General features: G+C 47.8%; 1 protein-coding gene across 2 annotated transcripts; it reads left to right on the top strand.

Moving 5' to 3' along the window:
• Positions 1-336: 336 nt before the first annotated feature.
• RHEBL1 (RHEB like 1) lies at positions 337-18200 on the top strand. Of its 2 annotated transcripts, none has more exons than XM_081181584.1 (8): positions 337-428; positions 6408-6479; positions 9435-9502; positions 9839-9921; positions 11110-11166; positions 12969-13016; positions 15403-15487; positions 17912-18200. In XM_081181584.1, exons 1-8 carry the CDS (start codon positions 377-379, stop codon positions 17999-18001), a joined length of 555 nt encoding a protein of 184 aa, XP_081037710.1. In that variant the 5' UTR covers positions 337-376; the 3' UTR covers positions 18002-18200. The 2 variants fall into 2 exon arrangements, with proteins under 2 accessions (XP_081037710.1, XP_081037711.1); XM_081181585.1 differs by lacking the exon at positions 337-428 and adding an exon at positions 5815-5859.
• The last annotated feature ends 490 nt before the right edge of the window (positions 18201-18690 follow it).

The raw sequence follows: 18690 nt of genomic DNA, 5'->3' as shown, positions 1-18690 counted from the left end.
GTATAAATAATAAATTATTATTATTATTATTAGGAAAGGCTCGGCTAAGCGCCCGGCCGGTTTCCCGCCCGGCGTAGCTCCTCACTTGCGCGTCGGGAAACGCCCCCCGCATCCTCCCCCGCGCCTCGCCTCACCTCCCCCCCCTCTCCGTTTTTCATGAATGGAACGGGAACACCTCCGCAGCGCGCACGCGCCCTCTTCCCCGGGGCCAATGAGGAGCGGCGGCTGTAGGCCAGTGTTGTGGTCACGTGGGCGTTTGTAGTTGCGGCGGCGGCGGCGCCCGCGGCTCTACTCTCCGGCGGGCTCTTTCATCGCGCGGCCCGCCCGCCTTGCGGCACCCCACGCCCCCCTCCCTCCCCACGCCCTGCGCCGGGCCATGCCGCTGGTGCGCTATCGGAAGGTCGTGATCCTGGGATACCGCTCTGTGGGTGAGGAAGTGGTCCAGATCGAGGAAGAGATGGGGAGGGGAGGGGGGCACGTGGCCAGGGGGTGGGTGCTCGGGAGGTAGCAAGGATTAAGGGGGGGGGGTCTCCTCGCGTAGCGGGGGGGGGGGAGAGGAGCTTGCACGAGGGTCTGGCCGCGGAGGCTTGGAACAATCAAAGGGCGCGTGGGGAAGGGCGGGCAGGATCACGAGTGGGTGCTAAGAAGGGGTCGCGAGGAGTGGGGGTCCCCGGGGGGGGGGCTGGTTTGGAAGCATGCCATGGGTGGGGTGGGGGGTGGCCGGAAAGCGGGGAAGGATAAGGAAGCGGGTCTGGTGCGTGTGGCGAGGACGCCGCACGTGGTGCGCCCGGAGCAGCCCTTGCCATCCGGAGCGCGGGTGGGGAAGGCGGCGAGGATTGGGAGCAGCTGGGATAAATGACTTTTTTTATATAGATCTGGGGAGGCTTTGGTTTTAGGGGGATGCGAGAGGACCGGGGAGGGGGATCGGCATCTCCAGGTGAGAAAGCGGAGAGGCGCTTCTGCGCCTTTCTAGCAGGAGGTGCGCGCGTGGAAGGGAGGATTTCGGCAGGTGTGTCCGCGCCAGGAACACCTGCCCGAGATTCCCTCCTTTCTCTACAGCTCTCTCTTAAAGGGGGTGGAGGGGGGAGCCCCGCCCTGGTCTAGGACTAGTCCGGTAGGTCTGATTATATGGGCGACTTTGCTGGGGGGTCTTCGGAAATGTAGGTAGGGGGTGATTTGGAAAATAAAAAGAATAGTAACACCACCTGCACCCTGATCTTCATGCTTAAAATATCGGGAAGGGGCAGGCACCAAAATCGTAGAACTTGAATATTGACAGGATCAGGCCAAACGGAAAACGGGGCAGTGTGGGGATTGGTGCCCTTTGATTCTCCGAGCAGCCCGTGTTTGGGGATGGGCTGCCTTGCTCTCTGTGTTGTGGGTTTCCTGTCTGAGAGCTTCCTGGGCTTGAAGTTCGTACATCCTGAGACAGAAACATTTATCCCTTTGCTGCTTGCACAGAATAGTTGTTGCAAAGTGCCATAAATCTCTGCCAAGTGTGTGGGGGAGGGGGGAATCGTGTATGTTTGTGTGTGTGTGTTTTTTCAGGGGAAATCACAATGCAATTACAAGCCCCCTGCCCAAACTTCAAATCTTAGCATGTCCTATTAAATACTTGTTTAGGTATAAGTTGCTGGGGGGGGGATTTGTTAAGATCTGCAGTGACGGAGTTAAAATTCTGCATGCATTTGCATCCAAGAGTAACACCTCCCCCTTTTTCCTAGTCACCTATTTATAGTGAACTGGAGCCCTCCTTGCCTGTCCAGAAAAGCTTTAGCGGCTCCTGAGTCCAGAAAACTTGTAGCTTCTGGACAGCTTATTGCCTGACCTCTCCTAGTTTCTCCTTGGGGAGTTATTTGCACATGCACAGTTCCCTGCTCATCTGACCTCTTCCCTGAACACAAATGGAAGAGGTCACTTGGGGTCTGTTTTCTATTAATTCACATGCAGTGGGAGGAAATGACCAGAGGTCAGAGGTCATAATGGGAGGCTGGGTGGTGAAATGGCTTGTTTTATTATATTAAGCCTTGGGCAGCCTTTTCTTCCTTGGGGTTGGTTGGGTGGGTAATAGAATCTTGATGTGCCTGTGCGTGATAATTTTATTTTAAGGCTAGGGGTCCTTTCTGCGACAGAAGGGGTTAATACATTTCTAGTTGGCGTGGACCCTGTGTGCGTAATGTTTGGGTTGTTGATCCTCCCTCCTACAACCATCTGTGCCTTGTTTGAACAGGTCAAGCTGTAGCAAGAGTTCTGCTTTGCTGGTGTGGGGCTGTTGCAAAACAAAATGTTCCATGTTTGGTATGGGTAAATGCAGCCATATTTAATTGCACACCTCTGCTCTCTTGCAGTGTTGAACATCAGTGCCTTGGGATTGTCTTGTTGCTTGCGCTTCCAAAAAATGGTGATTTAGGGGAGTGTTCGGCCATGTCATTCCCCTGAATGAGGTTAAGACAATGACTTCACATTTCAATTTACTTTTCTTGGGCGTGCTGCCCCTTTTTTCGGTGTTTAGAGCCCATATTAAAAAGAATAAAGAGCCTCTCTTTGCTTCACAGATAATTTAGAGATGTCAGAAGGCTCTAGTAAGTTGGACTGGAAGGACCCTGGGTGTCAGGTTGCCAATGTTCCTAAACATTCAAGGAATTTGAAATATTTCTTTCAACACAGCAAGGAGAATTCTAAGAATCCGTACTGCCATCTTCCCAACCTAGTGCCCTCTAGATGTTTTGAACTACAACTCCCATTAGTGGGAACCAGTAGAGCCATGTGAGCTGGGGTTGATGTGAGTTGTAGTCTGAGGACACAAGGTTGGGGGGCGGCTGTTCTAGAGCATTAGACTCAGATCTAAGGCACCCGGTTAGCTAGTCTGCAGTAGAGAATCGGAACAGAGCAGCATCTTTAAACTAGCTACATACTGTATAAATCCCTTCCCTTGTGGCTGAACTAAAAAGGATGCTGACTCAGCTACAATCATCATCATCATCATCATCATCATCATCATCATCATAATTTATACCCCGCCCATCTGGCTGGGCTTCCCCAGCCACTCTGGGCGGCTTCCAAAAAAATTTAAAATATTGTAATACATCAAACATCAAAAGCTTCCCTAAACAGGGCTGCCTTCAGATGTCTTCTAAAAGTTTGGTAGTTGTTCTCTTTGACATCTGGTGAGAGGGCGTTCCACAGGGAGGGCGCCACTACCGAGAAGACCCTCTGCCTTGTTCCCTGTAACTTGGCTTCTCGCAGTGAGGGAACCGGCAGAAGGCCCTCGGTGCTGGACCTCAGTGTCCGGGTAGAACAATGGGGGAGGAGACGCTCCTTCAGATATACTGGACCGAGGCCGTTTTGGGCTTTGAAGGTCAGCACCAACCCTTTGAATTGTGCTCGGAAATGTACTGGGAGCCAATGTAGGTCTTTCAAAACCGGTGTTATGTGGTCTCAGTGGCCGCTCCCAGTCACCAGTCTAGCTGCCGTGTTCTGGATTAGTTGTAGTTTCCGGGTCACCTTCAAAGGTAGCCCCATGTAGAGCACACTGCAGTAGTCCAAGTGGGAGATAACCAGAGCAAGAACCACTCTGGTGAGAGAGTCCACGGGCAGGTAGGGTCTCAGCCTGCATACCAGATGGAGCTGGTAAACAGCTGCCCTGGACACAGAATTGACCTGCGCCTCCATGGACAGCTATGAGTCCAAAATGACTCCCAGGCTGCGCACCTGGTCCTTCAGGGGCACAGTTACCCCATCAGGACCAGGGAATACTCCACACCTGCCCGCCTCCTGTCCCCCAAAAACAGTACTTCTGTCTTTTCGGGATTCAACCTCAATCTGTTAGCCGCCATCCAAGATCTTGGAGGAGTGTGGGAGGGCAAGAGTTAACAACAAGATGTACAGGCTAAACAGATTCATAAATTGTTCTGTGCACACTTATGTGTAAAGATGTGAACATGACCCCAGATCCTTTCATGTGGCGAGTGCGGGAGGAATATGCTAAATGCTGTTAATACACCCCGGAGCTGCATCGTGGAGACAAATCTTTGCAGATCTTCTTGTTTTCTTCTGGCGCTTCCTCCATGGTCCACCAGGTGGGATGCAACATCTTTGGCTAGTTCACTAAATCCTTATGTACCTGGGCACAGCCCTTTCTTTTGTCACCAAGAGGAAGAAAGAGCAAAGACCTCTTCCTCTTGCCCATCGTTCTGCCCGGACACTTGAGGTCCAGCGCTGAGGGCCTTCTGGTGGTTCCCTCCCTGTGAGAAGTGAGGTTACAGGGAACCAGGCAGAGGGCCTTCTTGGTAGTGGCACCCGCCCTGTGGAACGCCCTCCCACCAGATGTCAAAGAGAACAACAACTACCAGACTTTTAGAAAACATCTGAAGGCAGTCCTGTTTAGGGAAGCTTTTAATGTGTAATAGGTTATTGTATTTTAATATTCTGTTGGAAGCTGCCCCGAGTGGCTGGGGAAACCCAGCCAGATGGGCGGGGTATAAATATTATTATTATTATTATGTTTCCACACTTCTGCTCATCCTATCCTCTGGTCCAGATGACCTCTTGGGCTTGTGGGCTTCCCCCAAGGCATGAGATGAGGCCCGTTCTGCATGTCCCAGCAGATGTCTAAGCTGCTGGCTCTTCTGTTTTCCTCCAGACTACTTGGCAACACACAAACAGCCTTGGGGAAACAGCTTTGTAGCCTAATTAGGCGCAACATTGCAGCCCATGAACCAGTCTCCTTGCATTCAGAGACGTGTGTGTGTGTTGCCAAACTCAATTTATGGTGAGGAGGAGCCCATAGCTGATACATGGCTATCCAAATATTGATCCGCAATACTGAATGCTGTATTTGCTTGATGGCGTTAAATAAAACAACATTGCCTGAACTGACCCCAAAACAATGACTTACAAATTGGTACTGGCTAAAAGCTGCTGACATATTGATTGCTTTTCACTGTACAGGGGGGAAAAAACCCTTTCTCATCTCAGTTGGAGTAATACTGCAGGATTTGAGACATGGTACATATATCTAAGACTGTAGTCCTGTGCTCATTTATCTGAAAGTAATGGGACTTACTTCTGCAAAAGCTTATATACATTGAGCTGTAAATTTAGTAGATGAATTTGTTTAAGAGGGAATCCACAAGATAATTGATATTAAGCAATGAGTATGTTTTAAATTTCTTGACTGAATAACCGAGTGATGTAATCAATTTGTTAAAATTAAAAATTAAAAGCACGAAATAGCACCACTGAGGATTAACCATTGAGAGTTTTGTGGAGCCTTAAACACAAGGGGTTGTTGTATTCAACAGTGCACAAAGTTAAAGAGAATTAGCATTGATCTTCTGCTATCAGGTCATTTTGTGTAAGAAAGTCCACAAGTGGACTGGTTGTATCTGTATGTACAGTTTGTAAAGGATAAGAAAAAACAGGGAAGTTTCACAGCACTTTTATTGAATGTGTGAAGTTTATAATTGGCTGGCAGGTATTAAGAATACAGTGGTTTTTGAGCTGCTTCGCAAGAGGAATTTCCCTATGGGCTTGCTTCGCAAGACGAAAATGTCTTGCAAGTTTGTTTCCTTTCCTTAACACTGTTAATACAGTTGCGACTTGACTTCAAGGAGCAACTCATAGAACGCAGTGTGGTAGCCTTTTTTGAGGTTTTTGAAGACTTTGGTCATTTTTGAAGCTTTTCCAAAACTTCCCCGACACCGTGCTTCGCAAGACGAAAAATTCGCTAGGCGAAAAAACTCGCGGAACAAATTAATTTCGTCTTGCGAGGCACCACTGTATATGCGGCATGCCCATCTATACACAGGCTCCAGTATGAAGAAAATTGTAAACAGAGGGTTCCAGAAGGCATGAAATGTAAGAGCCACAATTTGTGACAAGTATATTCAAAGATAAAGTGTTTTCCCCTAAAAGCCCTCCACTCTGCAAATTCACATCAGATCTTCAAATCAACTGAATGTGTTAGTGTTTTCTGTATATCAAATAGTACCATGAAGACAACTTTCATTATTTACTTCCCCCCTTTGAAGATCTGTCACCAGCCTAAAAATTCACATTTGCAATTTTTTAGGTTTTCAAGAGACAATTCCCTCTGCCTCTTTTGAGTTCATCCAAATTATTCTAGAGCTCTCAACCATTTGTCCATTGCCCACCTTGCGTTATCGCAGGGACGATAGTGGTTTAAAACTAAATTACTTTGCTCTATCACTGTGTTTCGCCTCACCCCAGAACTTAAGCGTGGGAATTTCCTTGACAGGTGGGGTGATCTTAAACTGGGGATCAGTGTAGTTTTGGGGGGACCTGCTGGAGGTGTTTGTTTTCCTCTGAATGCTGAGTTTATTGGCTGCTGAGATCCAAAGAGCACATCTGAGGCAAGGCTTTCTTTTCTCATCTTTCCTCTTTAGGTAAAACATCCCTTGCACACCAGTTCATTGATGGGGAGTTTCTGGAGTGTTACGATCCTACAGTGGAAAGCAGTAAGTGTTTGTGGTTAGATCTTTTCTGGGTATATCTAGGCTCTTGTTTGTTACAGTCAAGCAGTGATCGAGATAGAGGGAAGTCTTGATCATTGGTAGATATATATTTTCTTTGACCCACGGGCAGAGCAATAGAGCCCTATTTCTGTACCAAGCGAAGCAAAAACGGACTGTTTTGGGTTTCAGGTGATGCTAAAAGTCAAATAGCTCTTGTGCATAGCTGGGATGTCGTGTGGAGAGCTCAAGTGTTTGCTCCCCAGTGATAAACGGATTCAGTAGCACCTCTCCTCACTTCCTGCCAGGCCACAAACCCTCCCTCATCGCAAGAGTCCTTTCCTGTTTTCGAAGGGGGCTTCCACTCACACCCACTTCATACAGTGGAACATTTTTTAGGTTATCTGAAGGCCAATTTCCCCCATAAATCTGCCTTGTCCACTTCCGGTTTGCCCTGTGTGGTGATCACTCCTGGGGAATTACTTTTTTGGGGGGGAGGGGGGGAGATTTATCTACCCAAAACATTTCCCTCAGTTGGTATGATGTCAGATATTTTTAGCGATAATTGTCTGTTGGGGTTTGTGCGTGTATTCGAGATAGCCACTTTTGTTCCTTTGTAACTGCCTGGGCTTGGTAGCTGACAATTATTATTTCTACGAGCTGGTGGGAGAATAGTACAGTGGTACCCCGCAAGACGAACGCCTCGCAAGACGGAAAACCCGCTAGACGAAAGGGTTTTCCGTTTTGGAGGCGCTTTGCAAAACGAATTTCCCTATGGGCTTGCGTCGCGAGACGACGGCCCATAGGGAAATCTCAGGGACAGCGGGGAAGCGCAGCGCGTCTTCCCCACTGTCCTCGGACCTCCTCCGAAGCCTGGCGGCAGGGCGGGGACACCTCCTCCCGCCGCCGCCGGGCTTCGGAAGGCTCCTCCGAAGCCGGGCGGTGGGGCGGGAACACCTCCACCCGCCACGGGCTTCGGAAGGCTCCTCCGAAGCCGGGTGGCGGGGCGGGAACACCTCCCGCCGCTGCCCGGCTTCGGAACGGTGCTCCGAAGGCGTGTGGCGGGGTGGGAAGACCTTCTGAAGGCAGGCGGGGGGCGAAAGTCTTTGCTCCCCCCTGCCTGCCTGTCCCGGAGGGCTTTTGAAGGTGGGGGGGGGAGCAAAGACTTTCGCCCCCCGCCCGCCTTCAGAAGAGGTCCAGGACCTCTTCTGAAGGCTGGCGGGGGGCGAAAGTCTTTGTCCCCCCTGCCTGCCTTCCCAGGGGCTTTTAAATCGCCCCTTGACAGCGGAGATTCCTCCGCTGTCCCGGGGCGATTTTAAAATGCCGCCCACCAGCATTTTAAGATCGCCCGGACAGCGGAGAAGTCCTTCGCTGTCCCGGGTTTTTTTAAAATGCTGGGGGTGGGAAGAAAAGCCCTTGTCCCCCCCACCAGCCTTCAGAAGAGGTCCGGGGACAGACTGTCCCTGGACCTGGTCTGAAGGCAGTTTCCCTAGGAACGCATTAATTGATTTTCAATGCATTCCTATGGGAAACCGTGCATCGCAAGACGAAAAACTCGCAAGACGAAGAGACTTGCGGAACGAATTAATTTCGCCTTGCGAGGCACCACTGTAAATGTGCCCCTGAGCACATGCAGAATGCCTTTCCATTCCTAGTGAGCAAATGCACCTCCTGCGAATTCTGGTGCTACCCTGCAAATAATCAGGTGAATCTAACTCTGCATGGGATCTGGATATAAGCTGTCACGACACACACAGAGAGCATCTTTGTCCGCTTTGCCTGCTTCTACTAAGCAGTGACTGGAGCCAAAAGTTTCAGGGGTCCTTTTGCAGCCAGCTTCTTTTGCAGCTGCTTTGGGGAAAGCTAATTTACTCCAGGCAGATGCTCCAAAAAACATAATGGCTATGATCAAAACAATCCATATCTGCACCTGGGCTTTTGTGGCTGTTCATTTCTGCTTTAGCTGTGCAACATACGCACACACTCTCTCCTTGCCAATTTACTCTTTAAATCCAGAATGCGGCAGCTAGACTGGTGACTGGGAGCGGCCGCTGAGACCTTATAACACCGGTCTTGAAAGACCTACACTGGCTCCCAGTACGTTTCCGAGCACAATTCAAAGTGTTGGTGCTGACCTTTAAAGCCCTAAACGGGCTTGGCCCAGTATGCCTGAAGGAGTGTCTCCATCTCCATCGTTCTGCCCGGACACTGAGGTCCAGCGCCGAGGGCCTTCTGGCGGTTCCCTCCATGCGAGAAGCCAAGTTACAGGGAACCAGGCAGAGGGCCTTCTCGGTAGTGGCACCCGCCCTGTGGAACGCCCTCCCAACAGATGTCAAAAAGAAAAATAACTACTAAACTTTTAGAAGACATCTTAAGGCAGCCCTGTTTAGGGAAGCTTTTAATGTTTAATATGTTATTGTATTTTAGTGTTTGTTGGAAGCCGCCCAGAGTGGCTGGGGAAACCCAGCCAGATGGGTAGGGTATAAATAATATATTATTATTATTATTATTATTATTATTATTATTATTATTATTATTCTCATCTCCCTTGTTGATCTCTCCCACACCCCAGTTTTTTTAAAAAACACTTTTACGGCGTGCAGAAAAGCCATAACAGACGAGCCCTGCATGCGCACATAGCAATATTTTCAAGGCCTCTGCTCCTTGAGAGTTTTCCCAATATCTGTTTTGCGAGAAGACGCCGCGAAAGCAATCGCTTTGCTGTTGCTTCCTCAGCTCAGGTGAAACAGCATTGGCTTGACAGCCAGGCAGTGATGGGGACACGAGGGACAGATTATAGTGGCTGGCCGAGGACTAAACTGGCAGGGGGCGAAAGGGGGGATAAAAATAGCTTGAGTACAGAACTTTGGGGTGGAGCCAAGGATGTGGCTTAGTTTGGGGAGGGGTGCAGCAGGCACAACGTTGCTGTAAATTGCCTTCTTCCCTCGCTTCCCACTTTAGCTTACAACAAAATGTTGATGCTGGGAAAGGATGAATTCCATCTGCAACTAGTGGACACTGCCGGGCAGGTAAGAGAGGTTGTCTTTGTTTGTCTATTGCTATTTCACTGCTCTCCCGCAGCACTGTGGCCTATGGGATTAATTGCTTGCTTTGACACACGGTCCCGAAAGGCCCATAGTGCAGGGAGGTATCTCGAGAAAATTCATCTGAACTTTGCCAGAGATCCATTATCTGGGCAGGAGTCACGTCCTGAAGCATGGTCCACACACATGTGCATTCATGGTCCACACACGTGTGAATTCATGGGCTTCAAAATGGGCCGATTGCTGAACCGGGTTGTCTTCAGATTCACGAAACGTATCGAAATCAAAGAGCCTCTTCCTCTCTGTTTTGTTTCTGTCCAGGATGAATACACAATCTTGCCTCACTCATTTACCATTGGCATTCATGGCTACGTGCTGGTGTATTCCGTTACATCTCTCAAGAGGTAAGAAGGCCAAGAGTTTGGTGTGTTGATGGAGGCTGCTCTGATTGGTTGACCTTGGGGCTGGGCAATACCTGGTTTTCAGTACAGTGGTACCTCGGGTTACATACGCTTCAGGTTACATATGCTTCAGGTTACAGACTCCGCTAACCCAGAAATAGTACCTCGGGTTAAGAACTTTGCTTCACGAAATCGTGCTCCGGTGGTGCGGCGGCAGTGAGAGGCCCCATTAGCTAAAGTGGTGCTTCAGGTTAAGAACAGTTTCAGGTTAAGAACGTACCTCCGGAATGAATTAAGTTCGTAACCCGAGATACCACTGTATACCCGTATATCACAATATTGGCTGGTTTCACAGTTTTTCCCACATTGTGGTTTTTGCATAGTGCATGCACACACACATATATCATGATTCACTATACAGTCATACCTTGGAAGTCAAACGTAATCCGTTCGACTTCCAAAACATTCGGAAGCCGCAGAAGCCCCGTCAGACGTTCGGCTTCCAAAGAACGTTCACAAACCGCAACACTCGCTTCTGGGTTTGCGGCGTTCAGGAGCCAAAACGTTTGACTTGCAAGGCGTTCGGGATCCAAGGTACGACTATATTGCCTGGTCAAAAATTATGAAACCAGTTTCACGCTATGGATTTAAAACCAGTTATGGATGATATATCGATATATCACCCAGCCCTAGTTGATGGTACAGAGTCTTGCTGCCTTGCAAATCTACTCAAATGATTTGAGAGAAGGTCCTGTAATAGCCTTAATTTTTCTCTTCCCAATTCCAGTTTTCCACATTTCCATAACCCTTTCCAAATGCTCCACAACTGATGGCCTCTGTTCTTTTTCTGTTCTAAATGGAACCATTCAGTTTAATGCTATTTTTTCACATATTCCAGTCAATTGTTGGAGCTAAGCACTTGAATGCGGGACAAAATCAGCCATGCTGAGCTTTCTACTTCTGTGCAAATCAGTAGGACCACATTCAGAACTACAGTTCCCAGAGTGGTTTCATCATGGTCAATCCTTCTTCACAGGCAACTCTGGGAATTGTAGCTCTGTGAAAGGAAAGGGGTACCATAGTGCTTTAAATGCCTGTCGTGAATATGGTCTGTATAGCTTAACTTGAGGGACACTGTCTTGTGTTCGAGAAGTGACGTCCTATCATTCTTCCTCTTTTCTCTCTTCTCAGTTTTCAAGTGGTAAAGTCTTTACACAGCAAGTTATATGAAAGCAGAGGAAAGACAAGGTAAATATTAATTTGGTGGCGTGCGGGCAAGAAAGAGCACAATTGGAAAGAATTCTAGAATGGAAGTAAAGGCTCTTGCGAGCCTTCTTGCGCGGAATCCTATTCGGAATAAGGAAATTTCCCTTAAAAAGGGAAACGTGTGTTTTTCTATGGAATGTTTGGGAGGAAATAAGACGGTAAATAACAAACTAAATATTGATGTATGTAATTTTTATTTCTTAATTATATTTAGCGGTAGTATGGTTGTATTGTTTTTTGTAACATAAAATCATTCAATAAAAATTATTATTATTTTTTTAAAAAGGGAAACGTTGACAGCTATGAGGTGTTGGCATGTGCTTGGCATGTGCCTCCAAAAGTCAGTCACATATGTAGATCTGTGAAGGTTCTCCTAACAACTTTCAGCACCCTTCACAAACTACAGCTCCCAGAAATCTTTGAGGGAAGACATGGCTGTTTAAAGCGGTATCATAGCTCTTTTACTGCGTGGTGTGGGTGTTGTTATAGTAATATGTGCTGTTTTTCTTGAAATTATTTCTATGGTTTAATAGAGTTTATACAGTCGTACCTTGGAAGTTGACCGGAATCTGTTCCAGAAGTCCGATTGACTTCCAAAACCAAAGCGCGGCTTCAGATTGGCTGCAGGAAGCTCCTGCAGCCAATCGGAAGCCCTGTTGGACGTTCGGGTTCCAAAGAACGTTTGCAAACCGGAACACTCACTTCCGGGTTTGCGGCATTCAGGAGCCAAAACGTCCGAGCGCCAAGGAGTTTGGGATCCAAGGTACGACTGTATATGTATATAGTTTTATTTCTAACATTATTTAATTGTTTTTTTAATGCTTGCTTTTTCTTTTAGCCACCAGTCTGATCAAAGTTCAGGGACTATGGGAGTTGAGGTCCAATCATAGCTGTCAACTTTTCCCTTTTCTTGCGAGGAATCCTATTCGGAATAAGGGAATTTCCCTTTAAAAAGGGGAAACGTTGGCAGCTATGGGTCCAATGGACGGTCACAGCTTCTCCACCTCTCCCCTAAGCCCAGGCTTTCCCAAACTCGGGTCGCCAGCTGTTTTTGGACTACAGTTCCCATCATCCCTGAACGCTCATCCTTGCTAGCTAGGGATGATGGGAGTTGTAGTCCAAAAACAGCTGGCGACCCAAGTTTGGGAGACCCTGCCCTTAAACGACACACAGTGACGTGGTACAAATCGTTTCATGGAACCATAGAGTTGGAAGGGACCCCAAGTCGGTCATGGGGTGCGACCCCCTGAAATGCAGGAATAATTTCTGATTGAGTTCTGCAAGCACAGTAGCAGCTCCCATCAGAAATGCATTTCCTTGCAAGAGAAGTGCCACAGTTCTTGTCATGCCAGCTCCTAAGCAAGAGCAGCCTTTGAGGCAGGAGCTGGTAAGATGCTGAACCCCTGGCTGTTGGAAGTGCTTTGGTGAGTGGTTTTGGGGTTGAGCCCTCCACTTTTCCTAAGAAAAGAGAGAGCCAGTGTGGCGTAGTGGTTAAGAGCGGTAGACTCGTAATCTGGTGAACCGGGTTCGATTCCCCGCTCCTCCACATGCAGCTGCTGGGTGACCTTGGGCTAGTCACACTTCTCTGAAGTCTCTCAGCCCCACTCACCTCACAGAGTGTTTGTTGTGGGGGAGGAAGGGAAAGGAGAATGTGAGCCGCTTTGAGACTCCTTCGGGTAGTGATAAAGCGGGATATCAAATCCAAACTCCCCTTCTTCTTCTTCTTCTTCTTCTTCTTCTTCTTCTTCTTCTTCTTCTAAGAGTGTCTCTTTTTCCTTTGGCAGGATGCCAGTAGTGCTTGTTGGCAATAAAGCTGATCTGTCTCTAGAAAGGTAAGAGCTTTGCCTTCTCTCGCCTGAGTACCAGGGTGGATAAAAATCAGTGATTTTTTAAAAATAAAAATAAAAAAGCAGTATTTTAGGTTTTTTAAAATCGGATATTTTTTTGATTTAAATCGGATTTTTTTAATTTAAATCAGATTTTTAAAATAAAATGCTTTTGGAGGAAAACCTTTCTAAATACAGTTTTCTGTTTAAGTTACGTTATTGTCCAAAGGCTATTCATCAGGAAATAAGGATTTGTTTTGAGTTGTTCATATGTGCTAAAACTCACATCGGTTAATAATAATAATAATAATTTATTATTTATACCCCATCCATCTGGCTGGGTTTCCCCAGCCACTCTGGGCGGCTTCCAAAAGAATATTAAAATACTGTGATACATCAAACATTAAAAGCTTCCCTAAACAGGGTTAACAAATATGCTATAATGTTATTATCTTAGTTAAATAGAGTGTTTTAATTGTTATTAAGGAAATGATTGTTTTTCTCCTTCCAATAAAGTATAGCAGAAAAGTTGTCCAAATAGAAAAATAGTTTCATAATTGCCTGTCTTTGTACAGTGATACCTCGGGTTACATACGCTTCAGGGTACAGACTCCGCCAACCCAGAAATAGTGCTTCAGGTTAAGAACTTTGCTTCAGGATAAGAACAGAAATCGGGCTCCGGCAGCGCGGCAGCAGCAGGAGGCCCCATTAGCTAAAGTGGTGCTTCAGGTTAAGAACAGTTTCAGGTTAAGTATGGACCTCTGGAACGAATTAAGCACTTAACCCGAGGTACCACTGTATTTCTAATAGTATAACCAAATCAGTGATTTTTGATAGAACTGTAAAAACTACTCTGAAAATTTATTATTCCAAAAATGAAACCTTCCTCTGGTTGTAAATATTAACATTATATCAGCAAGAATGAGTCTTTTTGTAAAAAAAAATAATGATTTAAATCAAGTCTTACCGACTAGTGATTTAAATCGATTTGATTTAAATCAAATCCACCCTGCTGAGAACATACAGCCTGAGCCTTAAGGATGGGATGTGGTTGCTTCCGTCTGTCTCTTTTCAAACACCGGGCATAAAAGCAGCCATTTTGGGATTGGGGAGGTTAAATTTTTTGTGGTTAAATTTTTGATCTCTTAGAACAAATGCTGTTTCTTTATGTCTCTCACTAGGATCACATTCAACTTCGCTTAATTGAAGATTGTTTCTATTATCATTCCTTGATGATGATAATAATGGAAGGGGGGTTTTTTGGGTTGTTTTCATGTATTCTCTCACACTAGGTATGCTTGCGCACGCCTTGCCACAGTATAAATGGTGCATTGTGCGAGCCGACCTCTATCTCCTTGCTGGGCTCCAATCTTGCCATATTCCAAACATTCATAACATTCCAAAGTAGAATTCTGCCTTGAATAGGCCCCTGTTGTAAGCGCCAAAGGAATCTGTTGGTTCCTGATTCTAGGGATCAGGGTCACGCGTTTCTGAAATGTAAAACATTTCTACATCAAAACGGGACTCTTATGATTGACATAGGGGGAAATCCAGCATTTTGGTGGTTTTGGTTTTTTTACGGAGGATTCTAGTCCTTGTGGAGGCAATAAAAGTTTTCGAAACACATCAGTGTTAGTCAAAAGCTTTGAATGTAGATGAGAACTGAGCAGGGATGGGAACAAGTTTATTCTTTCGCCCTCTAAAAACAAAATAAAGCTAAAGGGACCCCGACCATTAGGTCCAGTCATGGCCGACTCTGGGGTTGCGGCACTCATCTCGCTTTATTGGCCGAGGGAGCCGGCGTACAGCTTCCGGGTCACGTGGCCAGCATGACTAAGCCACTTCTGGCGAACCAGAGCAGCGCACGGAAATGCCGTTAACCTTCCCGCCGGAGCAGTACCTATTTATCTACTAGCACTTTGACGTGCTTTTGAACTGCTAGGTTGGCAGGAGCAGGGACCAAGCAATGGGAACTCATCCCGTTGTGGGGATTTGAACCACCGACCTTCTGATCGGCAAGTCCTAGGCCCAGTGGTTTAACCCACAGCGCCACCCACGTTCCTAAAACAAAATATTGCAACCCAAATAATGTCCTAAATAATTCTGTACTTGTCCAAATGTTTCCTATAACACACCCGTACCTTTTTTGATGCATGCAAAGTAATAATAATAGGAATAATAATAATTTTATTATTTATACCTCATTCTTCTGGCTGTGTTTCCCCAACCACTCTGGGCGGCATACAGCGCTGTCTGATTTATTTTCATTAATTTTACCCAGCTGCTTCGCCGGTCCCAGATCTTCAGCATCAGGTGTCTCAAATGACAACCTGTAGTGGTGAACTGATGTCTCCCCTGCTTTCATCTCCTCCCCTTTGTGTGTGTGTTTTAGCCGTCAGGTGAAGACTGATGAAGGACGGAAGCTTGCCGATTCTTGGGGCGCCGTGTTCTTGGAATCCTCAGCAAAAGAAAACCAGGTACAATACCTGTTTGTTGTGCTCTTGCATTGGGAGGCAACTGAGTGTGGCTTTCTGATGTCCACAGAAACCTCCCTTTCTTCTTCCAGTGGTTTGAGCATTGCCATGACTTTGTTTTTGATGTGGAATTAGCAGGCGGCCTCTGTTTTAGCTACCAGAATTTCAGAGCCCCTGTATCTAGGAATGGGCAGTTTCCTCGCTTATTCTTTACTGTCTGTAAAGCGGGTGGCGCAGTGATCTAAACCAGTGTTTCCCAACCGGTGTTCCCCGGCACACGAGTGTGCCGTGAGACACCGGCTGGTGTGCCGCGAGATGCCTGGAGGGAGGCGGGCGAGTCGGGCGGCGAGAGGCGGGGCGGGGGCGGCGAGGAGAGGCCGTGCCTCCTGCTGCTGCCTGGCGCTCCTCCTCGCAGCCGGCAGCGCTGCCTGGGCGCCTCCGCGCGACTCTGCCTCGCTGGGTTTGGTCTCCCAGCAGAGACGGGTCACACGCGCCCCTCCCTCCCTCCCTCCCTCAGCCTGCGCGGAGGGAGAGCCAGAGAGAGGCATCGCTCCTGCGCTCCGAGGCGGATTGAGCGCAGCTGAGAGGAGCTGCCGAGGGAAAAAACGTTCACTTTTGTGCGTCCCTCCCGGCGTGACGCTGCGCGCTGACGTCACGGGGCGGGGCTTTAATGGTGGTGTGCCGCGAGATTTTTTTTTAGTACACAGGTGTGCCGTTGCCCAAAAACGTTTGGGAAACACTGATCTAAACCACTGAGCCTCTTGGGCTTGCTGATCAGAAGGTCAGCTGTTCGAATCTCTGTGACGGGATGAGCTCCCATTGCTCTGTCCTGGCTCCTGCCAACCTAGTAGTTCGAAAGCACACCAGCGCAAGTAGATAAATAAGCACCTTTGCGGCGGGAAGGTAAACAGCGTTTCCGTACGCTCTGGTTTCCGTCACGGTGTTCTGTTGCGCCAGAAGCAGTTTAGTCATGCTAGCCACATGACCCGGAAAGCTGTCTGTGAACAAGCGCCGGCTCCCTTGGCCTGAAAGTGGACTGGACTTAACCGGCCAGGGGTCCTTTACGTTTACTTCCTGCCATAAGATACTGTGGTACCTTGGGTTACATACGCTTCAGGTTACATACGCTTCAGGTTACAGACTCCGCTAACCCAGAAATAGTGCTTCAGGTTAAGAACTTTGCTTCAGGATGAGAACAGAAACTGGACTCCGGCAGCGCAGCAGCAGCGGGAGGCCCCATTAGCTAAAGTGGTGCTTCAGGTTAAGAACAGTTTCAGGTTAAGAACGGACCTCCGGAACGAATTAAGTACTTAACCTGAGGTACCACTGTAATTGCAAAGGTAGGTGCAGGTGTAATCTCACGTGCTTCCAGTTGCAGAAGGGAGACTTGCCCCTGGCCCAGGCACCTCACCAAAGAACACATAAAACAGGGATAGAGACCTTGTCCAAACCTACCCACCGTGTTGCTGGACTCCCATAATCCGCGATCGTGCTGGCTGGGGCTCATTGGAGCTGAGCAACATCCGGCGGCCAATGGGTTTGCCATCCTTGCAAACCTCAGAAGGATCCTTGCCATCCTCAAAATGTCAGGGACTGGACTGAGGAGGAATGGTGGGTTTTCTGAACCTTCCCAAGGGCAGGAGGGCAGTATTGATTTAGAATAGTGGTTTGCAGAAGGGCATAGTCCAGAGGGGAAAAGCTGGGAAATACTGGGTGAGGAGCAGCTAGAAGAGCACTAGGAGAGAGACAGCTGGCAGATTCACTGTCCTTGGACTGCATTCCTGAAGCCCCCCCTTCCGCTAATAATAATAATAGTAGTAGTAGTAGTAATAATAATAATAATAATAATAATAATAATAATAATAATAATTTATACCCCGCCCATCTGGCTGGGTTTCCCCAGCCACTGTTGGCAGCTCCCAACAGAATATTAAAAACACGATAAAACATCCCTAAACAGGGCTGCCTTCATTTGTCTTCTGAAAGTCGGATAGTTGTTTATTTCCTTGACTTCTGAGGGAAGGGCGTTCCACAGGGTGGGCGCCACCACCGAGAAGGCCCTCTGCCTGGTTCCCTGCAACCTCACTTGTCGCAGTGAGGGAACCGCCAGAAGGCCCTTGGAGCTGGACCTCAGTGTCCGGGCCGAACAATGTGGGTAGAGACGCTCCTTCAGGCATTCTGGGATTACCCATCGTAGGAGTGACGTAGATTAATGGGGATGGAGGGGGCGAGCCTTTACTGGGAGCAACGCCGTTTTTTAGCGTGATTATTAAAGAATTTATCTGGTAAGAACGCTCCTTTTGTTTGGCCTGCTTAATTCCTGCCCCCGGGGGAGGCATCCGATTCCCCGAAGCCTGACAAATGCAGCAGCGTTCCCCTTCTCCTCTTGGGTAACCCAGGTGCATTTTGCCTTTCTGTGCCTCGCAGATGACCCAAGGTGTCTTCACCAGGATCATTGAGGAAATCGATCGTGTGGACAACTCCTACGGCGAACAGCGCGGCTGCATCCTGATGTGACGATGCTCCTTTTCCCTGCCGGAAGCCGTTCTGCTGGTGGGAGGGGGGTGTCGAGAGAGTCAGGCCAACTCGGGACAGGCATCGCAGCTCCCGAGAGGCCCTGAAGAGCAGGTCTGGAATAGCTTACGGGTAATCCACACACACAAACACAGTATACCTCATTGCTCGTCCTCTATACAAGACGGCTACGTTTTGCACATTCGTTTGCTGGAAGCAATCTGTGTATGTATATGTGTATATGTATATGTATATGTATATATATATATAGATATATAGATATGTATTGCCAAATGTTTACAGAACCAGGAGGGTGTGGGAGCACAACAGGATCTATTTATGTTTTTTGACGGAGGAGCTCTTCTGTATATTTATAACCGTTTAATTAATAGGCGCACAAGTTTACACACATAGGTGTCTGTTCACTATTAAGCGTAAAGGAAAGGCAGTTGAATGTAAGATTTTCTCAGTGAGATCCATTGAGAGGGGCCGGTTCTCTGGTCTGTAGTTCTCCTTCTGTGGCAGCTGTGAACTCCTGTCCTGGGAATGCAGTTGGGTTTTTCAGCCGTGCCTCTTCCAAGTCGTTGCCTTATTTTTGGCGGGGTGAGATTTCGGGCTGCAGACTGGATCCAAAAGTGGATTATTTCCCTCAGCTTCCGTTGGAGCGCTGGGAGGCGTGAAGTGGCCATTAA

The sequence above is a fragment of the Podarcis bocagei genome (assembly GCF_964188305.1).
Source record: "Podarcis bocagei genome assembly, chromosome: 2".
Classification (NCBI taxonomy): Eukaryota; Metazoa; Chordata; class Lepidosauria; order Squamata; family Lacertidae; genus Podarcis; species Podarcis bocagei.
Note: the sequence above shows the minus strand (reverse complement) of the source record. Positions and strands in the feature narration are given on the sequence as shown.